Source organism: Pristiophorus japonicus, chromosome 8, assembly GCF_044704955.1.
Source record: "Pristiophorus japonicus isolate sPriJap1 chromosome 8, sPriJap1.hap1, whole genome shotgun sequence".
Classification (NCBI taxonomy): domain Eukaryota; kingdom Metazoa; phylum Chordata; class Chondrichthyes; family Pristiophoridae; genus Pristiophorus; species Pristiophorus japonicus.
Genome location: NC_091984.1, coordinates 36,013,041 through 36,032,421, shown reverse-complemented (window position 1 = coordinate 36,032,421; position 19,381 = coordinate 36,013,041). Strand labels below are relative to the sequence as shown.

The 19,381-nt window shown below is 48.1% G+C and overlaps 1 protein-coding gene across 1 annotated transcript in view; it reads right to left on the bottom strand.

Annotated features, from left to right (window-relative positions):
* cfap57 (cilia and flagella associated protein 57) overlaps positions 1–19,381 on the bottom strand; it is a 172,553-nt gene that overhangs the window by 27,560 nt on the left and 125,612 nt on the right. Inside the window, exon 19 of the mRNA XM_070886035.1 lies at positions 17,315–17,449. Coding sequence (XP_070742136.1) covers positions 17,315–17,449 — 135 coding nt within the window. The remainder of the gene's footprint in view (positions 1–17,314; positions 17,450–19,381) is intronic.

The window sequence follows — 19,381 nt, the reverse complement described above, 5'->3', positions numbered from 1 at the left end:
GTTTCAGCAACCCCATAGAAGAAGCAGAGGAAGAACACGATATAGAGTTCACTCCACCACAGGTGACCGAACACCGGAACCAAAGGGAGGAGAGCCCAGTCACTGTGGGCAGTCTGGATAGGCCTGAGGCACCGCAAACAGCAGACACTCAGGCCAGCGCCCAACAACCGGAGCCCCAACTCTGGCGCTCTACAAGAGAGCGTAAACCACCAGAGAGACTCAACCTGTGATCCCAATAAGACATTGAGGGGGAGGTGATGTCATGTATTCATTGTAACCCATGTATAATCTGACCTAAGTTGTACACTGTGAGAACAATGACCACTAGGTGGGAGACACTCTTAACCTGGGCCTTCAGGTACTAAAGGGGAAGCTCCACCCACCTTGGAGTGCTAAGGAATAAAGGACAGGTCACAGACTGACCTTCTCTCAAGCATGGGCCACATGTGCATTTATACTGTATAGTAAGGACATATCACTGAGTGGCTGAGTGCTCAGCAGGGGGCCGAGTTTGTGTGAGCCTCCACTTTTAAAGGCAGTTTGCACCTCTCAAAGTTGAGGAGCATTCTGCAGCTGCTGGAAGTGCTCGCCAAGGCAACTGTCACTCAGTAATGGCTCAACAGGGTAGAGAAAGGGCAACAAGGTTCTCCAACACAGTACTAGAGGCCTTAGCGCAGGGGGTAGAATGGAGGAGGCAGGTCCTCTTCCCACAAGGGCCATGAGGCTCTCCAGATTCACAGTCAGAAGGCAGTGGGAGCAGATAGCCGAAGTGCTCACTGCCAGCAGTCTTATTCCGAGGACCTGGATCTAGTGTCGAAAGAAGTTGAATGACCTCATATGAGTGAAGATCGGTGAATGCATCTTCAAAAGCATTCTGCAACCAACTGCACCACCAGCCTCACACACTCCTCAATGCATCACACCCTCATCACTCACCTACCAATAATTTTAATCAATCACGACTCATGCCTCACATTCTTAACTTCACCTCACCCACTTACCATTGCTGCAAGCCTCACACTCACATCTCACACCTTGCCCACACTGCCAGCTAATCAACCATGACAGGCACATCGCCCAAACATATTGCACCACACTCACTGTCACACTTTCCTTTCTCTTGCAGGGCAAGGTGGCTCATAATTGCACGCAGTAGCAACTGACCGGCGGGGTACGGGCAAGCCTGGAGAAGATCATGCTCGACATAGAAACATAGAAAATAGGAGCAGTAGTAGGTCATTCGGCCCTTCAAGCCTGCACCGCCATTCGATATGATCATGACTGATCCTCTATCTCAATACCATATTCCCGCTTTTTCCCCATACCCCTTGATGCCTTTTGTTTCTAGAAATCTATCTATCTTCCTCTTAAATATATTCAGTGACTTGGCCTCCACAACCTTCTGTGGTAGAGAATTCCACAGGTTCACCACCCTCTGAGTGAAAAAATTTCTCATCTCGGACCTAAATTTCCTACCCCGTAACCTGAAACTGTGACCCCTTGTTCCAGACTTCCCAGCCAGGGGAAACATCCTCCCCGCATCCAGTCTATCCAACCCAGTCAGAATTTTATATGTTTCAATGAGATTCCCCTCTCATTCTTCTAAACTCTAGTGAATACAGGCCTAGTCGACCCAATCTCTCCTCATACGACAGTCCTGCCATCCTAGGAATCAGTCTGGTGAACCTTCGCTGCACTCCGGTGAACCTTCGCTGCACTCCCTCTATGGCAAGTATATCCTTTCTTCGATAAGGAGACCAAAACTGCACACAATACTTCAGGTGCGGTCTCACCAAGGCCCTGTATAACTGTAGTAAGACATTCTTGCTCCTGTACTCATATCCTCTTGCACTGAAGGCCAAAGGTTTAATTAGGAGGGGGAAAATAGAGTATGAGAGGCAGCTTGCTGGGATCATAAAAACTGACTGCAAAAGCTTCTATAACTATGTGAAGAGAAACAGATTAGTGAAGACAAACATAGGCAGTCAGATTCAGGAGAATTTATAATGGGGAACAAAGAAATTGCGGACCAGTTAAACAAATACTTTGGTTCTGTCTTCACGAAGGATGACACAAATAACCTTCCAGATATACTAGGGGACCGAGGGTCTAGTGAGAAGGGGGAACTGAAGGAAATCCTTATTAGGCAGGAAATTACAGAGTACTTAAGGAAGTAGCCCTAGAAATAGTGGATGCATTGGTGATCATTTTCCAACAGTCTGTGACTCTGGATCAGTTCCTATGGACTGGAGGGTAGCTAACGTAATACCACTTTTTAAGAAAGGAGGGAGAGAGAAAACAGGTAATTATAGACCGGTTAGCCTGAAATAGCAACGCATTTGGAAAGCAGTGACAGGATCGGTCCAAGTTAGCATGAATTTATGAAAGGGAAATCATGCTTGACAAATCTTCTAGAATTTTTTGAGGATGTAACTGGTAGAGTGGACAAGGGAGAACCAGTGGGTGTGGTGTATTTGGACTTTCAAAAGGCTTTTGACAAGGTCCCACACAAGAGATTGGTGTGCAAATTAAAGCACATGGTAACGTACTGACGTGGATAGAGAACTCGTTGGCAGACAGGAAGCAGAGAGTCAGGATAAACGGGTCCTTTTCAGAATGGTAGGCAGTGACTAGTGAGGTGCCGCAGGGCTCAGTGCTTGGACCCTAGCTATTTACAATGTACATTAATGATTTAGATGAAGGAATTGAATGTAATATCTCCAAGTTTGCAGATGACACTAAGCTGGGTGGCGGTGTGAGCGGTGAGGGGGACGCTAAGAGGCTGCAGGGTGAGTTGGACAGGTTAGGTGAGTGGGCAAACGCATGGCAGATGCAGTATAATGTAGATAAATGTGAGGTTATCCACTTTGGTGCCAAAAACACGAAGGCAGATTATCTGAATGGCGGCAGATTAGGAAAAGGGGAGGTGCAACGAGACCTGGGTGTCATGGTACATCAGTCATTGAAAGTTGGTATGCAGGTACAGCAGGCGGTGAAGAAGGCAAATGGTATGTTGGCCTTCATAGTTAGGGGATTTGAGTATAGGAGCAGGGAGGTCTTACTGCAGTTGTACAGCGTCTTAATGAGGCCTCACCTGGAATATTATGTTCAGTTTTGGTCTCCTAATCTGAGGAAGGACGTTCTTGCTATTGAGGGAGTGCAGTGAAGGTTCACCAGACTGATTCCCGGGATGGCAGGACTGACATATAAGGAGAGACTGGACTGACTGGGCCTATATTCACTGGACTTTAGAAGGATGAGAGGGGATTGCATAGAAACATATAAAATTCTGACGGGACTGGACAGGTTAGATGTGTGAATGTATGTGGAAGAATCATGAAAGGGTTAATAAAATGGTTCTAGGAATCAATAAGAAAATAAGAAAAGACAGACCTAGTTTCCCGTGAGAAAGTAGTGGGCAAAGTAGCTTGTGAGACCATCACTGATAAACAAGGATTTATGGCCATGGCCATGACCATGACATCTGCTTCGCGTGATTAAGCTAAGCTATCCTAGCACGTAGGAGGTTTTGGTGTCCCTGAGCAATTCTGCTTGTTACAATTCCGCTCGTAAAAGCATAAAATGTTCTAAAGATAAACAGGCTGTCAATTCATGAAGCCCTAGTAACACACTGTGATTGATGAAGCGGGCCATACTTCCTGCGGTTTGTAAGAATAAAAAGGATGCGTCTGTGAGGATAGGCAGACCTTTTGTCTGCTTGCCCCGGAATCTGTAGACTCTGTGCTGGCAGTTTGGTAACAGGTCCGAAGCTGCTTCAATAAGGGCGTAAAGATTGAAGGCGTCTGACTCGATTATTGTCGAATGCAGCTGACCACCCGAACTACGACTTAACAGATGCAGGAAGAATGTTCCTGATGTTGGGGAAGTCCAGAACCAGGGGACACAGTCTAAGGATAAGGGGTAAGACACTTAGGACTGAGATGAGGAGAAACTTCTTCACTCAGAGAGTTATTAACCTGTGGAATTCCCTATCGCAGAGAGTTGTTGATGCCAGTTCATTGGATATATTCAAGAGGGAGTTAGATATGGCCCTTACGGCTAAAGGGATGAAGGGGTATGGAGAGAAAGCAGGAAAGGGGTACTGAGGTGAATGATCAGCCATGATCTTATTGAATGGTGGTGCAGGCTCGAAGGACCGAATTGCCTAATCCTGCACCTATTTTCTATGTTTCTATGTAACATACCATTTGCCTTCCTAACTGCTTGCTGCACCTGCATGTTTGCTTTGAATGACTGGTGTACAAGGACACCTAGGTCCCTCTGTACATCGATACTTCTCAAGCCATCAACGTTTAAGTAATACTTTGTCCATATGTTTTTCTTACCAAAGTGGATAACTTCATATTTATCCACGTTATAGTGCATCTGCTATGTGTTTGCCCACTCACTCAACCTATCTAAATTGCTATGCAGTGTCTTTGCATCCTCCTCACAACTCACAATCCCACCTAGTTTTGTGTCATTACCAAACTTGGAAATATTACATTTGGTTCCCTCATCCAAATGATTTATATATGTTATGAATAGCTGGGGCCCAAGCATTGATCCCTGTGGTACCCCACTAGTCACTGCCCGCCACCCCGAAAAAGACCTGTTTATTCCTACACTCTGTTTCCTGTCAGTTAACCAATTTTCAGTCCATGCCAATACATTACCCCTGTCCTATGTTCTTTAATTTTGCACACTAACCTCTTATGTGGGACTTTATCAAAGGCCTTCTGAAAATCCAAATACACTATATCCACTGGACATTATTGGAGGGGACATCACTGAGGCCGTGGTGATCGGCGAGGCTGAAACCATTGAAAATGACCGTTTGCTCATATTTAATCCTCCTTCTCACATCCCAATTCCCCTTCATCCCACAATTTCTTCTCACTTACAAGCTGCTGATGGTGAAAGCATGTGCATCTTGACTTCCCCACCTCCCCATCAGCACAACCCTAACCTTCTGACTTTCTCCTTTCAGATACCAAAGATCTCTAACCTGGCTAGCCAGTGCAGAATGAGCAACAGGCTCGATCTCTCACTCGCAGGCACTAGCTCAGATACTGGCACTGCACATACTTTAGAGGGTAGTATAGAGGCAGGATCTGTACGTGGTGAATCACTGGGTATGTATGGCCTGCGGATATCGTAGGTGTCAGCTCCCCGGAGGGCGAGGTTGAACACGGGTTCTGCTGCAGAGGATACAGATGAGGACTTTGATGGGGCAGCCTACTGAAGAAGGGTGATAGGCATGCACACAAAAATGCTCGGTGCATTGGCAGGCCTCAGAGAGCGTGTTGTCTCTGTCAAGGAGCACGGAGGAGTCCGTCACCAACCTAGCACAGGGTTTTACGCAGAGCTTGGAGCCCATGATTTCCAGGAAGTGAATTAGGACACCCGATCTAGCGAGTACTGAAGGGCTCCTTCCAAGCAGTCAAGGCAGCAGAACCATTGCTTCAGCATCCCGATGGTCTGCTTGATAATGTTCCTCATGGCAGCATGGTCACACGAGTGCTGGTCACAAGTGATGGGGCTTAGGAGGGAGTCATGTAGAACGGATAGCCCTTGTCACCGAGCAACCACTCTCGGGTTCGACGATATGTCTGGAAGATTGCGTGCACAGCAGACTGGTGCAGGATGAAAGCGTCATGACTGCTGCCAGGATAGCGCGAATTCACTAGCATGATGTGCTGGGCGTAGTCACACACCAACTGCACATTAAGTGAATGGAACCCTTTGCGGTTACGGTACACCTCAGCATTGATTTGCAGCATTGACACGTGTGTGTGTGCAGTCGATGGCACCCTGCATGCCTGATATCCTGGCAAAGCCACGTGTGCGCTCCTCCTGCTTCTCTCTGTTCAGAGAGAAGACAATGAATGCCCCTCTCCTAGTGTACAGACCCACAGTGACCTCCCGGATGCAGTGATGGATGGCGAACTGCGAGATGTTTGATGTGTCATCTGTTCCAGCCTGGACGGATCCGCTGGCGAAAACATTGGGGGCCACAGTCACCTCGAGGGCCACTGCCAGTGCAATCATTGCCCTCCTTGGAGGGTGCAGGTGTGGTACCAAGAGGTTCTGTGACCACCTCCTTGATGAAGCTGAGCTGCGAACTGCTTGCTCCAGGCTTAGGTGCAGGTAGGAGAAATGCTCACTGAAGACCCGAAGTGAGTAAAGTCTCCTGCTGAGAGCCCTCTCCCCACTGCTCCCTCCAAGAGTAGCTTGTCTTCTTTGCTGCCTCTGCTCTATCTCCCTGTCGTGCTGCAGCGTGAGGGGGACTGCAAATCCTTGACTGGAAGGAAGTGGTGTACTCAGAAGCCTTCCAGTAGCAGCTAGCGTTTTCCCAACATTCAGCAGCATTCCCTTCACACTTTAAGAACTTTTAAAATTTCTTCCAGAAACCCAGCACTGTCGCAGCTCGTGGGTGAATAAGAGGTAGGTTTTCAAGAGCCTACCGTGCCATAGAGGGAGCAGCACGTGCTGCGATAGCAGCGAAGGGAAACGTCATCAAGATCCAGATCGGTGATTGGAGCATGGGCAGTTACAGCAGGAATGGCGAGGTCGGGGCGAAGGAGCGGAGATAGATTGTAGAGGGATGTGATCGGGGCCCAGGAGAGGCGTGAGTTCGGGGCCAGGTGCCCAGGGGCAGCACGGGCCAGCCCACACTGCGATATGTGTGCGCACTAGGTCAGTGCAGCAAAGCAGGTCTCCAGTCGTCTTGGGTAATCCTTGTCACTGGACCAAGACCTAGCTCTGTCAAGCCCGTGTGGTGGCTAGTGTGCAACGGCCATCACACGTTAAAAAAATCCACGCACTGGCATCTTCCACCCTTCAGGATGTAGTTCAGGACCTGGAATTTTAGGTCCTTAATTGAAACACCTGTGAACTTATCCTTTTTTGGTGTGGAAGCAAGTCATCCTCGTTTTGAGGGACCGCCTATGATGATGATGATGACTCCTACAAACTCTGTGAGCGTCAGTACAAAAGTAAAAGTATCTGCAGGTTGAATGTATCATTTTAAGTAATGCTGTTGGGAGGTCCCTCGTGCAACTGAATGTGTTTAGATTCAGTTGCGTGTATTGAGGAGAGGGCGTTGAATGCAGCGGCGACGTCTAAATTGGCAGGTCATGCGGCAAATACGCGTTATACGCAGACTGACGGCACGATCTGCCTACTCTATATACTGCCGGTGCACGCACATACTGCCCACGCGTATTGCCCTCATCAAGATGGCGGCGCCGGAAGTGAGCTGGGTGCCATGTTTAAAAAAAAGACAGCCAGAACTAACAGCACTACGGGGTTGAATTTCACGGCCTTGAAGTTGTTATAGAGCTATGGGGAGAGAGCAATAAAATTAGATTTGTTTTGGATTACTCTAGCAAAGAGCCAGCATAGACACAGTCCCACATAAGAGACTGTTAACTTAATTTGAAGTCCATGGAATTGAGGGTAAATTATTAACCTGACTAGGAAATTGGCTGAGCGGCAGGAGACAGAGTGTAGGGATAATGGACAGGATGTGACTACCAGTGTCCCGTAGGGATCTGTGTTGGGGACTCAACTATTCACTGTATTTATTAACAACTTAAATGATGGCACAGAAAGTCATATATCCAAATTTTTCAATGACACAAAGATAGGTGGCATTGTAGGCAGTGTAGATGAAAGCATAAAATACAAAGGGATATCGATAGATTAAGTGAATGGGCAAAACTGTGACAAATGGATTTCAATGTAAGCAAATGTGAGGTCATCCACTTTGGACCTAAAAAGGATAGAACAGGGTACTTTGTAAATGGTGAAAAGCTAAAAGCAGAGGATATCCAAAGAGACTGAGGGGTCATTAAAATGTTATGAAAGGTACATAAAATAATCAAAAGGGCTATTGGAATGCTGGCGTTTATATCTAGAGTTCTAGAATACAAGAGGGCAGAAGTTATGCTGCAGCTATATAAAACCCTGGTTAGACCACACCTGCAGTATTGTGAGCAGTTCTGGGCACCACACCTTAGGAAAGATAGACTGGCCTTGGAGGGACTGCAGCATAGGTTTACCAGATAGAGATAAAACAATTTCCACTGGTTGGGGAATCTAGGATTAGGGTCATAGTCTAAAAATTAGAGCCAGACCTTTCAGGAGTGAAATTAGGGAACACTTCTATACACAAAGGGGCCGAAATTGCCCACCGCTCGAAACGAGGTGCGCCTACTGCTTTTTTGCCATTCATTACCGCTGCAATGGATGCGGCGGCCATAAGATGGAAATTCAGCATTTTTGCTTGAAAAAAGGAGCGGAGTGGTATTGGTGGCGGGAATGGGCTGTTTGCAGCGGTTTGGGTGCAGAGTGGCCGATTGGGCTGCGAAATTCAGCTGGTGCCGATCTGCTAACCAGCCAGTTGCTCCTGGCCTTCTTAAAGGGCAGGGTTTGCAGTTAGGCCCTGAGCATGGAATCAGCTTCTTGGGAAGACATGGCGAATCCAGGAGGAGCCAGGTGGGCCAGCGAATTTCCTGATGCGGAAATTGAGACCCTGATCAAAGGTGTGGCGGGAAGGAGGTGCGTCCTTTACCCCGAAACAGGCAAACCGACTCGCGCTGTGTTTGTTAATGCCTGGAGAGAGAGAGAGATCGCTGTGGAAGTCTCGGGGACCTCCATTCATGACCACATTGCGACCCAGTGCCGCAAAATGCTCAACGATATAATTCGCCTAATGAAAGTAAGTACATGTTCCTCCAACTCCTCACCTTTCATCTGCGAGCCTCTCCTTCACCTTCCCTTATTTTCCAGCTTCACTATATAGTCACTGAAGCAGCATTTGATTGCTGTGGTCTGATATGCATTATCGCAATGGAGGCTCCCTTTCATGTCAGATTTACACCTGCATGTAATGGACCCACACTGCACTCATTGCTGAGGCCTCATGACACTGCTACTCAATAAGCCATATTTGATTTGCAGGCGAAGGGTTCTCACAACCGTTTAGAGCAACAAAGGACTGGTGGTGACAAGCCAGATATCCAGCAGCTCACTCATCTGGAAGAGAGGGTGTAGAGGCTAGTAGGCCCACATGTTGCCTTCCCTGTAGCCGCCAGTCATGTGGATCCCGCTGGGGGCAGCATTGTTAAGTGAAGGTCTTCCTTTAATGCCATCTCTCCCTGAAAGTGCCAGCGCCTACCACGCATTTGCTTATGATTGTGAGCAAGTTGCAGGCTGCATGGTGCAATGCCCTAGATCACCCTCATGGGAGTCCTTGTGCCATTTATGATTGCAGATGAGAGCCAGAGTGTGAGCCAAAGCCAGGACGACAACCTTGAGACTACTGCGAGCCAAAGCCAGAGCGCCTACCCTGAGGCCACTGGTAGCCAAAGCCAGGACAACACCCTAGAGGCCATTCCATCTATTGGCGGCATGTCCGATGAGGCCGAGGATGAGGGGGACACTGCTGGCAGCACCGCGTCACTGCTTCCTACACTCGCACATGTCAGCTCAGATACTGGGAGTATGCGGTCGGAAATGTTAGATTTAGCAGAGGGGTCTGCACTGAGTGAAGCACCGGGGCCTAATGGGCTGCAGCATGGCCAAGAGCAAAGGCAACCTTGGGTGCCATCTCTCCGGGGGATGGGGCGAGTTCGCACGCGAGTTCTGCTGAAGAGGACTCAGACGAGCCCATTGATGTTGGGGCCTATGAAAGGATGGAAGCCATGCATTCCCAGATGTTGAGGGCAATGACAAGGGTGTCCGAGAGCCTGTCGCAAGTGGTCAGGAGTGTGAAGGAGTCTGCCTCCCGCATTGTGGACAGCTCTGTGCACACCATAAAGCCCATCATTGCCAATGTGCAGACGATGGTGGACTGCCAGAGTGACCGTGCGGATCCAGCTGTGATGCCGCATCTCATTGGCGATGTGGCAGCTGCCATTACAGCACAGGCGCAAGTGAGTTTCCAGGGCAGCGGCCATCCTATCTAAAGCAGCACTCAGAATGAAAGTCTGAGTGCTGCTTTAGAAAGGATGTCCGCTGCCCTGGAAACTCAGAATGCTCTCAAGCACTTTGTGCAACAGGCCATGGAGCGTCTTACTGCTGTCATCTCTGGTGGCATCAAGAGTGTCTCTGCTTTCATGCAGTCTCAGCTGGATGCTACGCGAGATCTGAGTGTTGCCATCGCAGCTGGGTCCACAGAGGACCTTCCGGTGTCGTGCCACACCACCGACCTGTGCTCCAGCAGATTGATGGGGATGGTGAGGTGCTGCCCCGGGAGAGTGGCGCAGGCTCCTCGAACAAGGATCCTGATGTGCTCTCAGGATCACCGCAGCCCTGAGCCCAGACCTGTCACTCCGCCATTGCCGCCAAGCATGGAATCGCCCCAGCCAATCCTGACTGAACGCACCGAGCAGGGTGCTGGCCAGTCTGCAGCCAGCCCTTCCAGGGCCAGAGCTGGTTGAGGGTGGACACCTGTAGCTTCTACACCTGAAACACAACAGCCTTCCCAGACCCAAGATGCAGCGACAGGGGAAACACTGCGACGTAGTTCGAGAATAGGATTGCGTAAGAGGGGCTGTAAGGAAATGCACAAGGGTGATAAATGATTGTGTTTGTTTTTTTGCACCTTTCTTTCTTGTGTAATAAATCCTTATTTTGTGTTTCAATATCTGTGCAGTCTCTCATTTCACTGTGGCCAATGATGTGTGAAAGGACTCATTGGGTTGGCCACGGAGATGCAAAGATGAAGGGTGAAGTGGGCATGAATTTATCGGAAATGAACAGCAATGAGACGGTTCTGCACTTCCCGTGCAGGGTTTGGATGGCGACGCCACCTCCTGCATTGCCGGCGACCTGCATCCTGCTCCTCCTCCTGCGCCTCCTCCTCCTCGTGTACGTCCTGCTCCTGCGCCTCCTTCTCCTGGTCCTCCACCTCAGGTGGTACTGCTGGCTTGTCCTTCAATGGTTGTGCCCTCATGATTGCCACGTTCTGAGGCATGCAGCAGACAACCAGGGATAGTGAGACCCGCTCAGGCGAGTATTGCAACACTCCTCCCAAGCGATCCAGGCAACGGAACCTCTGCACAGTGGGTAGCCCTTGTCTCCAAGGAGCCAGCCGCAATCTTGGTTTGGGCCAGCAAACACGCCGGACACACCGGTCTGGTGCAGGATGAAAGCATCATGGCTGCTGCCAGGATACTGAACAGCAACTGCCATTATTTTGCGGTGGTGGTCGCACACCAGCTGAACCTTGAGGAAGTGGAATCCCTTGCAGTTTCTGAACATCTCGGGATTGTTCTGTGGTGCCCTCAATGTGATGTGAGTGCAGTCTATGGCACCCTGAACCCTGGCAAAGCCCACAATGCGCATAAATCTGATCTACCACTCCAACTGCTTCTCCCTACTCATCGGGAAGGATATGTAGTCCTTCCTTCTCTTATAGAGAGCTTCTGTCACTTGCTGTATGGAGCTATATACTGCAAAACTGTGAAATGTTGGATATGTCTGCTGTAGCAGCTTGGAAAGATCCATTACAAATTGAGTGCTATGGTCACTTTGAATGCGATGGTCAGAGCTCTGCTCAACCTTGTTTAGAGGCTGGAGGTCCGGCTGCAGGAGATTGCACAGTTCCCTCACGAAGTCTCCGGAGACATTGGTCATCCAATGACCATGTATGAAAACTGTTGTCTGTAGACCCTTGCACGATAGGGCCTTCTCCCCCTATGTCTATGCTCATGTCTTCCTATGGCAACTGCCTCATTTCCTCCTCCCTCATGCTCTTGCTGCTCCTCACCCTTTGCAGCTTGTTGCTGGCAAGCATCTTCCTCCTGTGCATCCTGCCTGCTCTGAATTTTGCCCACCATCTGGTGCGGGGGTCAGCATACCTGATCCTCCTCCTGACGGCAGGTCCTTCCTGGGCCACCTCTCTGGGGTGAGATCTGTCGTCATTTCCATGGCCTTCTGCATGTTCGGCAGGCACGTCTGCTGCGTCCCTTGCCCGCTGCCTCTGGAGCCACTGGAGACCGCTCCACCATCTCCTGCGGCCTTCCTGCCGCGCAAAATGTGCAGAAGGCGTCCCGCTGCCAGCATTGACCCCATTTACTTGGCCTCCACAAGCAGAGCCTCCAAAATGACGGTTCTTTGTTGTCGAGATTGAATACCCTAGCCCACTAACACTCAATTCTGCTTTGAACAAGGCAACTGGCAAAGTCTGAAAAAATCTCGGGAAACATAATGCTGCTACACGCAACACGCCTTTAAAGGCTGCTGGCGCTCTTGAGTTAGCACTGTGTACTGACCCAAGAAACTGTCGTTGGCACTGACAGGTGGCCAGAAGACTTTTTGAAGTGAATTTACCTTCCGTGGCGGAGCCGCTGCAGTGCGCGCTCTCATGATATCGTTAACGATGCATCTGCAGGAACGTGTCGGAAGTGGGGGGAGTAGGGTGGATCTTCAGACCGCAGCAAAAACTCCTGAAGGCAATGCCATGAACATAGGTTAGTCTACCGCGAGTCGGCGGCCATTCCATGCCACTCCATGGCCATCGCTTTCAGGCAGCTAGAGGCCTTATTGGAAGGGACAATTTTGGTCCCAAAGGGTGGTATAAGTTTGGAACTCTCTTCTGCAAATGGCCATTGGTGCTAGTTCAATTGTTAATTTAAATCTGGGATTGATAGCTTTTTGTTAACCAAAGTTATTAAAGGATATAGGCCAAAGGTGGGTATATGGAGTTAGGTCGTAGATCAGCCATGGGATCAGTCTCGGGAGGCTGAATCGCCTACTCCTGTTTGTGACCCAGGGTATTTTACCTAAATCTGTGGGCCAGGGCATTTTAACTCATGTACATACAAAAACGGGTGGAAAGTGGCAGCTGGCTGGAGGGCACAAGAGGAAGTTCAGTCATCTGAAGGCCACCAGCTAGCAGTAAGGGAAGGTTCTTCGGCAGACAGGGTAAATCGCAGGGAAGAGCTATTAGCAGGGTCTTTTGGGAGGGAAAGGTGGGAAGCTGGGGGGGAGGAGGGTGGAATCCAGAGCAGGCGATGCTGTGACTTTCTTTTTGGGGCTTGGAGCAGCAATCCTGCTCCACTTGAACCCACAAAGGAAAGTTTTACACTTATCTTGGAGAGCCTCTTCTGTCTGCAGACCAGTTTCAGACCTGCTTTAGTCTGGCTGTTTCCCAGCTCAGGCTCCAGTTAAAATGCAATTGGAGTCCTCTTGATACAATTGGACCTGGATTTGCATAAATTCATGAGGATTATGTCTGCTTTAGGCCGGCGCCTCATCCGCCTACAAATTAAAATGGGAAGTGGTGTGAAAGAGTCAAGTTTCGAGTGGGAAGTAACCTGCTCGCTTTTCACCAGGTGGGTAGGGCTAAAATTAATTCAAGGTGAAAAAATTGGAGGGATATAGGGAAAGAGCAGACTCAATGGCCGAATGGCCTCCTTCTGTGCTGTACTATTCTATGATTCTATGTCTGCCAGATGACCTCCATCTGCACTGTAAACCTCAATAATAACTAAATCCCGGGACTGCAAAAGGCAATTAGTAGAGTAGCCACTTGTCCACACAACATGTTGGACTCTGGAACAACCAGTTAACCAGTTATAGTCCTGTCAAGCCTAGTAGGCCCAGTTCTTGGATGATTGTGTCCCTTAGTTCTGGGATACATGAATATCTGCACAGCTCTGCATCGCAAGGCACTGGTCATCAATTTATTTTGGCATCAAAAACCTTAAAAGAGCTCGTGTTACTTGATGTTAAAAAATTATCTGAATGGTCATCCTTTGTGCTGCTGGCATGCACTAAGCAACCATTGTCATGCATGAGGAGTATATTATCAGTATCAACTAATGCTGATGGATTTCCATTGCCATCAATAAACCATCAAAACCGGCCCTCTTTACTGTTTTCCTGCTGAGGGGCATTGACTATCAGGGCTTGAACTGATATGACAATACATTATTAAGTGCACCCTGGGATTTTAATCACTGTACCACTGGCGGCTGTGACTTCAGCTGCCTCGGCACCAAGCTCTGGAATTCTGCCCCTCCTTTAAGACATTCCTTGAAACCTACCTCTTTACCCAAGCTTTTAATCATCTGTCCTAATATCTCATGTGGCTCAGTGTTAAATTTTGTTTCATAACGCTCATGTGAAGCGCCTTGGGATGTTTCACTACGTTAAAGGCGCTATATAAATACAAGTTGTTGCTATTGTCTTTGAATCATCTGGATCCCAGGAGCAGAGTCATTCAAAGTGTGATTGGAGTAGACACCAGTGGTGGTAGGCACCAGTGAAAGGCCGGTCACAAGACTGGGACCAGGTCACAAGCTTGAAACAAGGCACTATGCTCGTTTGAGATGGGAGGTGGATTGGCTCTTGGTGATCATGGTTTGATTATGGATTCTCTGTTTGCTAAGGGAGCTGGTGCTCGTACACAGAGAGTAGTCTTGATGTTCTCCAGAGTAGGGTAGAACCCTATCACCAAGGCCGCCTACTCCAACCTCTATAACATTGTCTGACTACGTCCCTGCCTCAGCTCATTTACTGCTGACATCCTCATCCATGCCTGTGTTACCTCTAGACTTGGCTATTCCAATGCTCTCCTGGCTGGCTTCCCATCTTCCACCCTACAAAAATTTGAGTTCATCCAAAACTCTGCTGCCCATATCCTAACTCGCACCAAGTCCCGTTCACCCATCACCTCTGTGCTCACTGACATACATTGACTCCCAATCCTGCAACGCCTTGATTTTAAAATTCTAATCCCTGTTTACAAATTCCTCCATGACCTCACCCCTCCATATCTCTGTAACCTCCTCCAGCCTTACAACCCTCCAATGCTGCCCCTTGCACATCCCGATTTTAATCACTCTACCACTGGCGGCTGTGACTTCAGCTGCCTCAGCCCCAAGCTCTGGAATTCTGCCCCTCCTTTAAGATGTTCCTTGAAACCTACCTCTTTGACCAAGCTTTTAATCATCTATTCTAATATTTCCTTATGTGGCTCAGTGTTAAATTTTGTTTCATAACGCTCATGTGAAGCACCTTGGGATGTTTCACTATGTTAAAGGCGCTATATAAATACAAGTTGTTGCTATTGTCATTGAATCATCTGGATCCCAGGAGCAGAGTCATTCAAGGTGTGATTGGAGTAGACACCAATGGTGGTCAACAGACATTCCATTGGTGAGCAAATTAGCAGCTCTGTTTGGAGCAATGTTGTGAAAGCTGTTGTCATGATTGTGGGAGGTACGTAGCATTATTAGTGCCACCTTGTTTGTGGGTGATGGTGGCGGGGGAAGAGGCTCTATTCAGAATCAATATGGGTATCCTTTGTGCCGTATCCAGTCAGCAACCTTAGTCTCCAGAGATGTAACTACTGACTTTTGGCACCTTGTGTCAAGTATTAAGGATGTCAAAATCAAATGCAGCACATGCAATATAAAGAAAGAGCTTGCACTTGTATAACGTCTTTCACAACCTCAGGACGTTCCAAAGCGCTTCACAGCTAATGCAGTACTTTTGAAGTGTAATCACTGACATAATAAGAACATAAGAAATAGGAACAGGAGTAGGCCATACGGCCCCTCGAGCCTGCTCCACCATTCAGTAAAACCAAGGCTTATTCAATAGGACACACGGCAGCCAATTTGTACACAGCAAGGTCCCACAAACAGCAATGCGATAATAACCAGATAATCTGTTTTACTGATGTTGGATAAATCTCTGGAGTGGAACTTGAATCCACAGCTTTCTGAATCAGAGGCGAGAGCCACAGCTGACTTCTATGCAGAGTAAAATTCTATCTACTGCTCTACCCTAGTTGTGTTGCTTAATTCTGATCTCAAATGAGCACTCTCTACTGCAGCAGTATGAAATTTATTAATTCACACATTAGCCACCCTTATAAGATCGCTGAATGAAATTGTGAATCTGTGCCAATTTGTAAGTAGTTTTACTTCCATGTACTAATACCCACTATGAACTGGGGTGAAACTGCCTGAACTAACTTTGCACATGATTCTTACAACTAGCAGAATGAGGAGTATTATATTCCATTGGTCTGAACTAGACTCAAACCCAAGGTGAAAAAGCAGTGTAATAATCTATAGAGATTGGGGGGAAAGAGAGATTTGGGAGGTGGGGGGGGGAAGAAAGGTTGGGGAGGGGAAGGAAAGAGAGAGAGAGAGAGAGAGAGAGGGAGAGAGAGTGGGGGAGAGAGAGAGAATGGTTGGGAGAGTAGCAGAGAGAGACTGGGAGGAGGCAGAGAGAGATAGGAAAATCAGAGAGGAGGTCAGGAATTCGGTTTGGGGGCAGTGGGGGTAAAGATCATGGACAGCACAGTGGGTACGGGGGAAGAACGTGATCCAGATCTAAAGGGGGAGGGGGGGTGGAGAGTGCTAAGTATTCCAGATGGTAAGACAGTCCACGTTCTGCCAAGCCAACCCCCTTTACACCCGCACCACATTCGCCCTCTCCTCCCCCTCCACCTGATTGGGCATGAAGTGAAATCAATAAATCTGTTAACAATCCATGACCCACATACAATGCCCCATCTATGGTGGTGGTGGTGGTGGGGGGGAGGGGGGTTGGATAAGGTCAGGAACCTTTTGGGGAGATGGTCATGAATCCGTGAGGATGGGGAACTTGGGCAGGGGGAGGTCAGAAACTTGGGCCGGAGGGGGAGGGGGCGGGCATGGGGGAAAGCTCAAGCATGGGCGGGGGGGGAGAACGTCAGCCCCCATCCCACATTTCTGACCTCCCCCCCCGCCCCCCGCACCGGGGTGGGGGAGTGGACAGGTCAGAAACGTGGGCTGGGGGCAGAAAGGTCAGGCACTTGGGCAGTGGAGGATGGGGGCAGGAACTTGTTTGAGGTGGGTGGGGGGTGGGAGAGGGTCTTAACCCGCGAGAGTGAGCACCGTCTGTTCCAAGTGAGCTCTGTTCTGTCTAGAGTCAGCAGTCAGAATGGCTCGAATTATACTTTGCGGACTGACTGATTACGTAGGCTGGGCGGTTCTAATTACACATTCTAGAGAAACTACTTGGTGTGTCTTATCCCGCAAGGGGCCAATCAGCAATCAGTCATGTGATCAAGGGGACCCAATCAAAGCTTTCGGTGTTAGAAATAAATGCATCCTTTTTGTAGCAGAAGAAATAGGTTTCACCACATTCGTCTACTGGACACATTTCTCGGTGATAAAGTGGTGCCTGTTTTCTACAGTTGCATTATTCAACTGCACAGTGGCGAGATGGTACAAATTTCTCTGTGACACACCAAATGGTTTTACAGTCAGGTAACTGTTACAATTATAGAAACAGGCCTGACCACATCCGACTGCGGCACGTATTTCTCATATAATTGCCGTATGCTTTCTTTCAGTTTCTTTGGCTCCTGAATAAATGCCACACAGTTGTACACATCAGTCTTAAACCGTTTGATGACAGATTCCACAGTTCGCACCTGAAAATGAGAGAATGGGGAACTATTAAAAATTAACAGGAGACACAAAAATAGAAAAGAGAGAGGAATTTTAAAAAATTCAAATCAAATCTATTTGGAACATTTAATTTTCTCGAGAATAATTGCAATTTTTGAGTGTGATGCCAGTCCCCATTCTCATTCTGTTTTATGTTTACATGTATCTTTGCTGTGTAGACATGTATCGAGTAGGACAGATCTTGGTCTGTGGCGTGGAATGACAGAGAGCAGTAGACTTATATCTATTAACCTCCCTCTCTGTACATATCTTCTCTTATTACTTGATATACCTTTACAAACCATTACACTCCTTGAAAAATAAGTGTATCAAAATATATATCCAAGCACTAGAAGGTTTAGTAGTCTAGTTTGTAAAGAATTTTGAAAACTGTTGAGGTTCTAATGATATTCTATAGAGCAAAAGTAACAAGTGGAAGGATATTTGGCAAAATAGAGCATAGGATACTTGCAACAGTTGTCTTTATTGAGTCTGAAATACCTGAATTTCTGAATCAATTATTTACTTTTAGGAAATCCTAAATTGCTTTACAGTCGATCAAGTAATTTTTGAAGTGCAGTTACTGTTATAATGTAGAAACACAGCAGCCAATTTGTGCACAGCAATTTTTTAGATGTTGGTTTAGGGGCTGAATGGCCTTTGCCTGTTCCTATGATGGTGATGCCATTAGTACTGAGTCTCCTTAGGTTATTTTTCCTTAGACCTATCGCTTGCTCAACCTCGAAGTAAATCAATGATTCAGACACTCAGGGGCCGAAATTAACTTCTGCAAGAAAGCTGGCGCACCTACCCGTTTTTGGAAGTATTTTCCCGCCGGGATTGTTAAGGTGGCCTCTCCGTTGATTTTCAGCACTTAGGTTTTTTTTGACGTTGGACCGGAAGTCGGTCATAGTGGGGGCGGCAGATCGACTGAAAGGCAGGCTGAGGGACTGAATTTGGGTCGGGATCGGGACTCCGCTGTTGTCAATCAGCAGTGGGGTAGTGGTGACATCACAGCGCGTGTGCATCACCATGCTCTCCCCCTCCGTTAAAGGGGAGAGATTCATTCAGTCATTTTAAATCTTCGGCCACTGGGCCACCAGGGAGAGTTTCAGTCGGGCCAGCAGCCTGGCACCCAAGAGCGGGCGCCAGGCTATCCGTTGGCGGCCCGGCCGAACCTGTGGGCACTATCTTGCCAGCTGATCAGGAAGTCGCCTGGCAAAAATAAATACATGCCAGCCACGGCAGTGGGCCCTATCCTTGAAAGGCCGCCGTGCTGCTGGGCCGCCAACACTCCAGATAAGGTGCACCGACAGAAAAAGCTGTCGGGGGCACCGCGCGGCGGGGCATCGATTTTTTGAGCTAAATTTCGCTCTGTGTTTTTTTTCAGGTGAGGGAAAGTGGCCGTGCGCATTCTGATATCGCACTTGTGGCGGACATCAGCATCGGGGCCGAATCGCGGGTCCAGTCTGAAAAATTCACGACCTGAATTTGAGTCGGGTCGGCCAGTTGACCACAAAGCGGCGGTCACGGGATTCCGACACAAGGCGGCCGCAAACGGACAGTAACAGGTCTTTCTGAGACCCTGAATTTCGGCCCCTCATACTTCAGGCTCAATAAAGATAGCTGGTACAAGCAATTAATGCTCCACTTTATCAAATATCCTTTTATTTGATATTCTGTAAAGTAAAAACCAGTCATAAAATCAGCAGCTTATTTTTCCTAATTTGAAACTATTGCAATGCCATTTGTAGCCTATGTAAATCTTGCATGCAATTGGAGAACAGAGTACCAAAATGCATTGTAATGCCTGTGGAAAATTCATTTTGATGTTATATTTAACAACAAAAATATGCAATGTTGATGCAATAAAAGCTTTTAGAATTTATTCCAGTTGACCTACAAAGAAGGAAGCA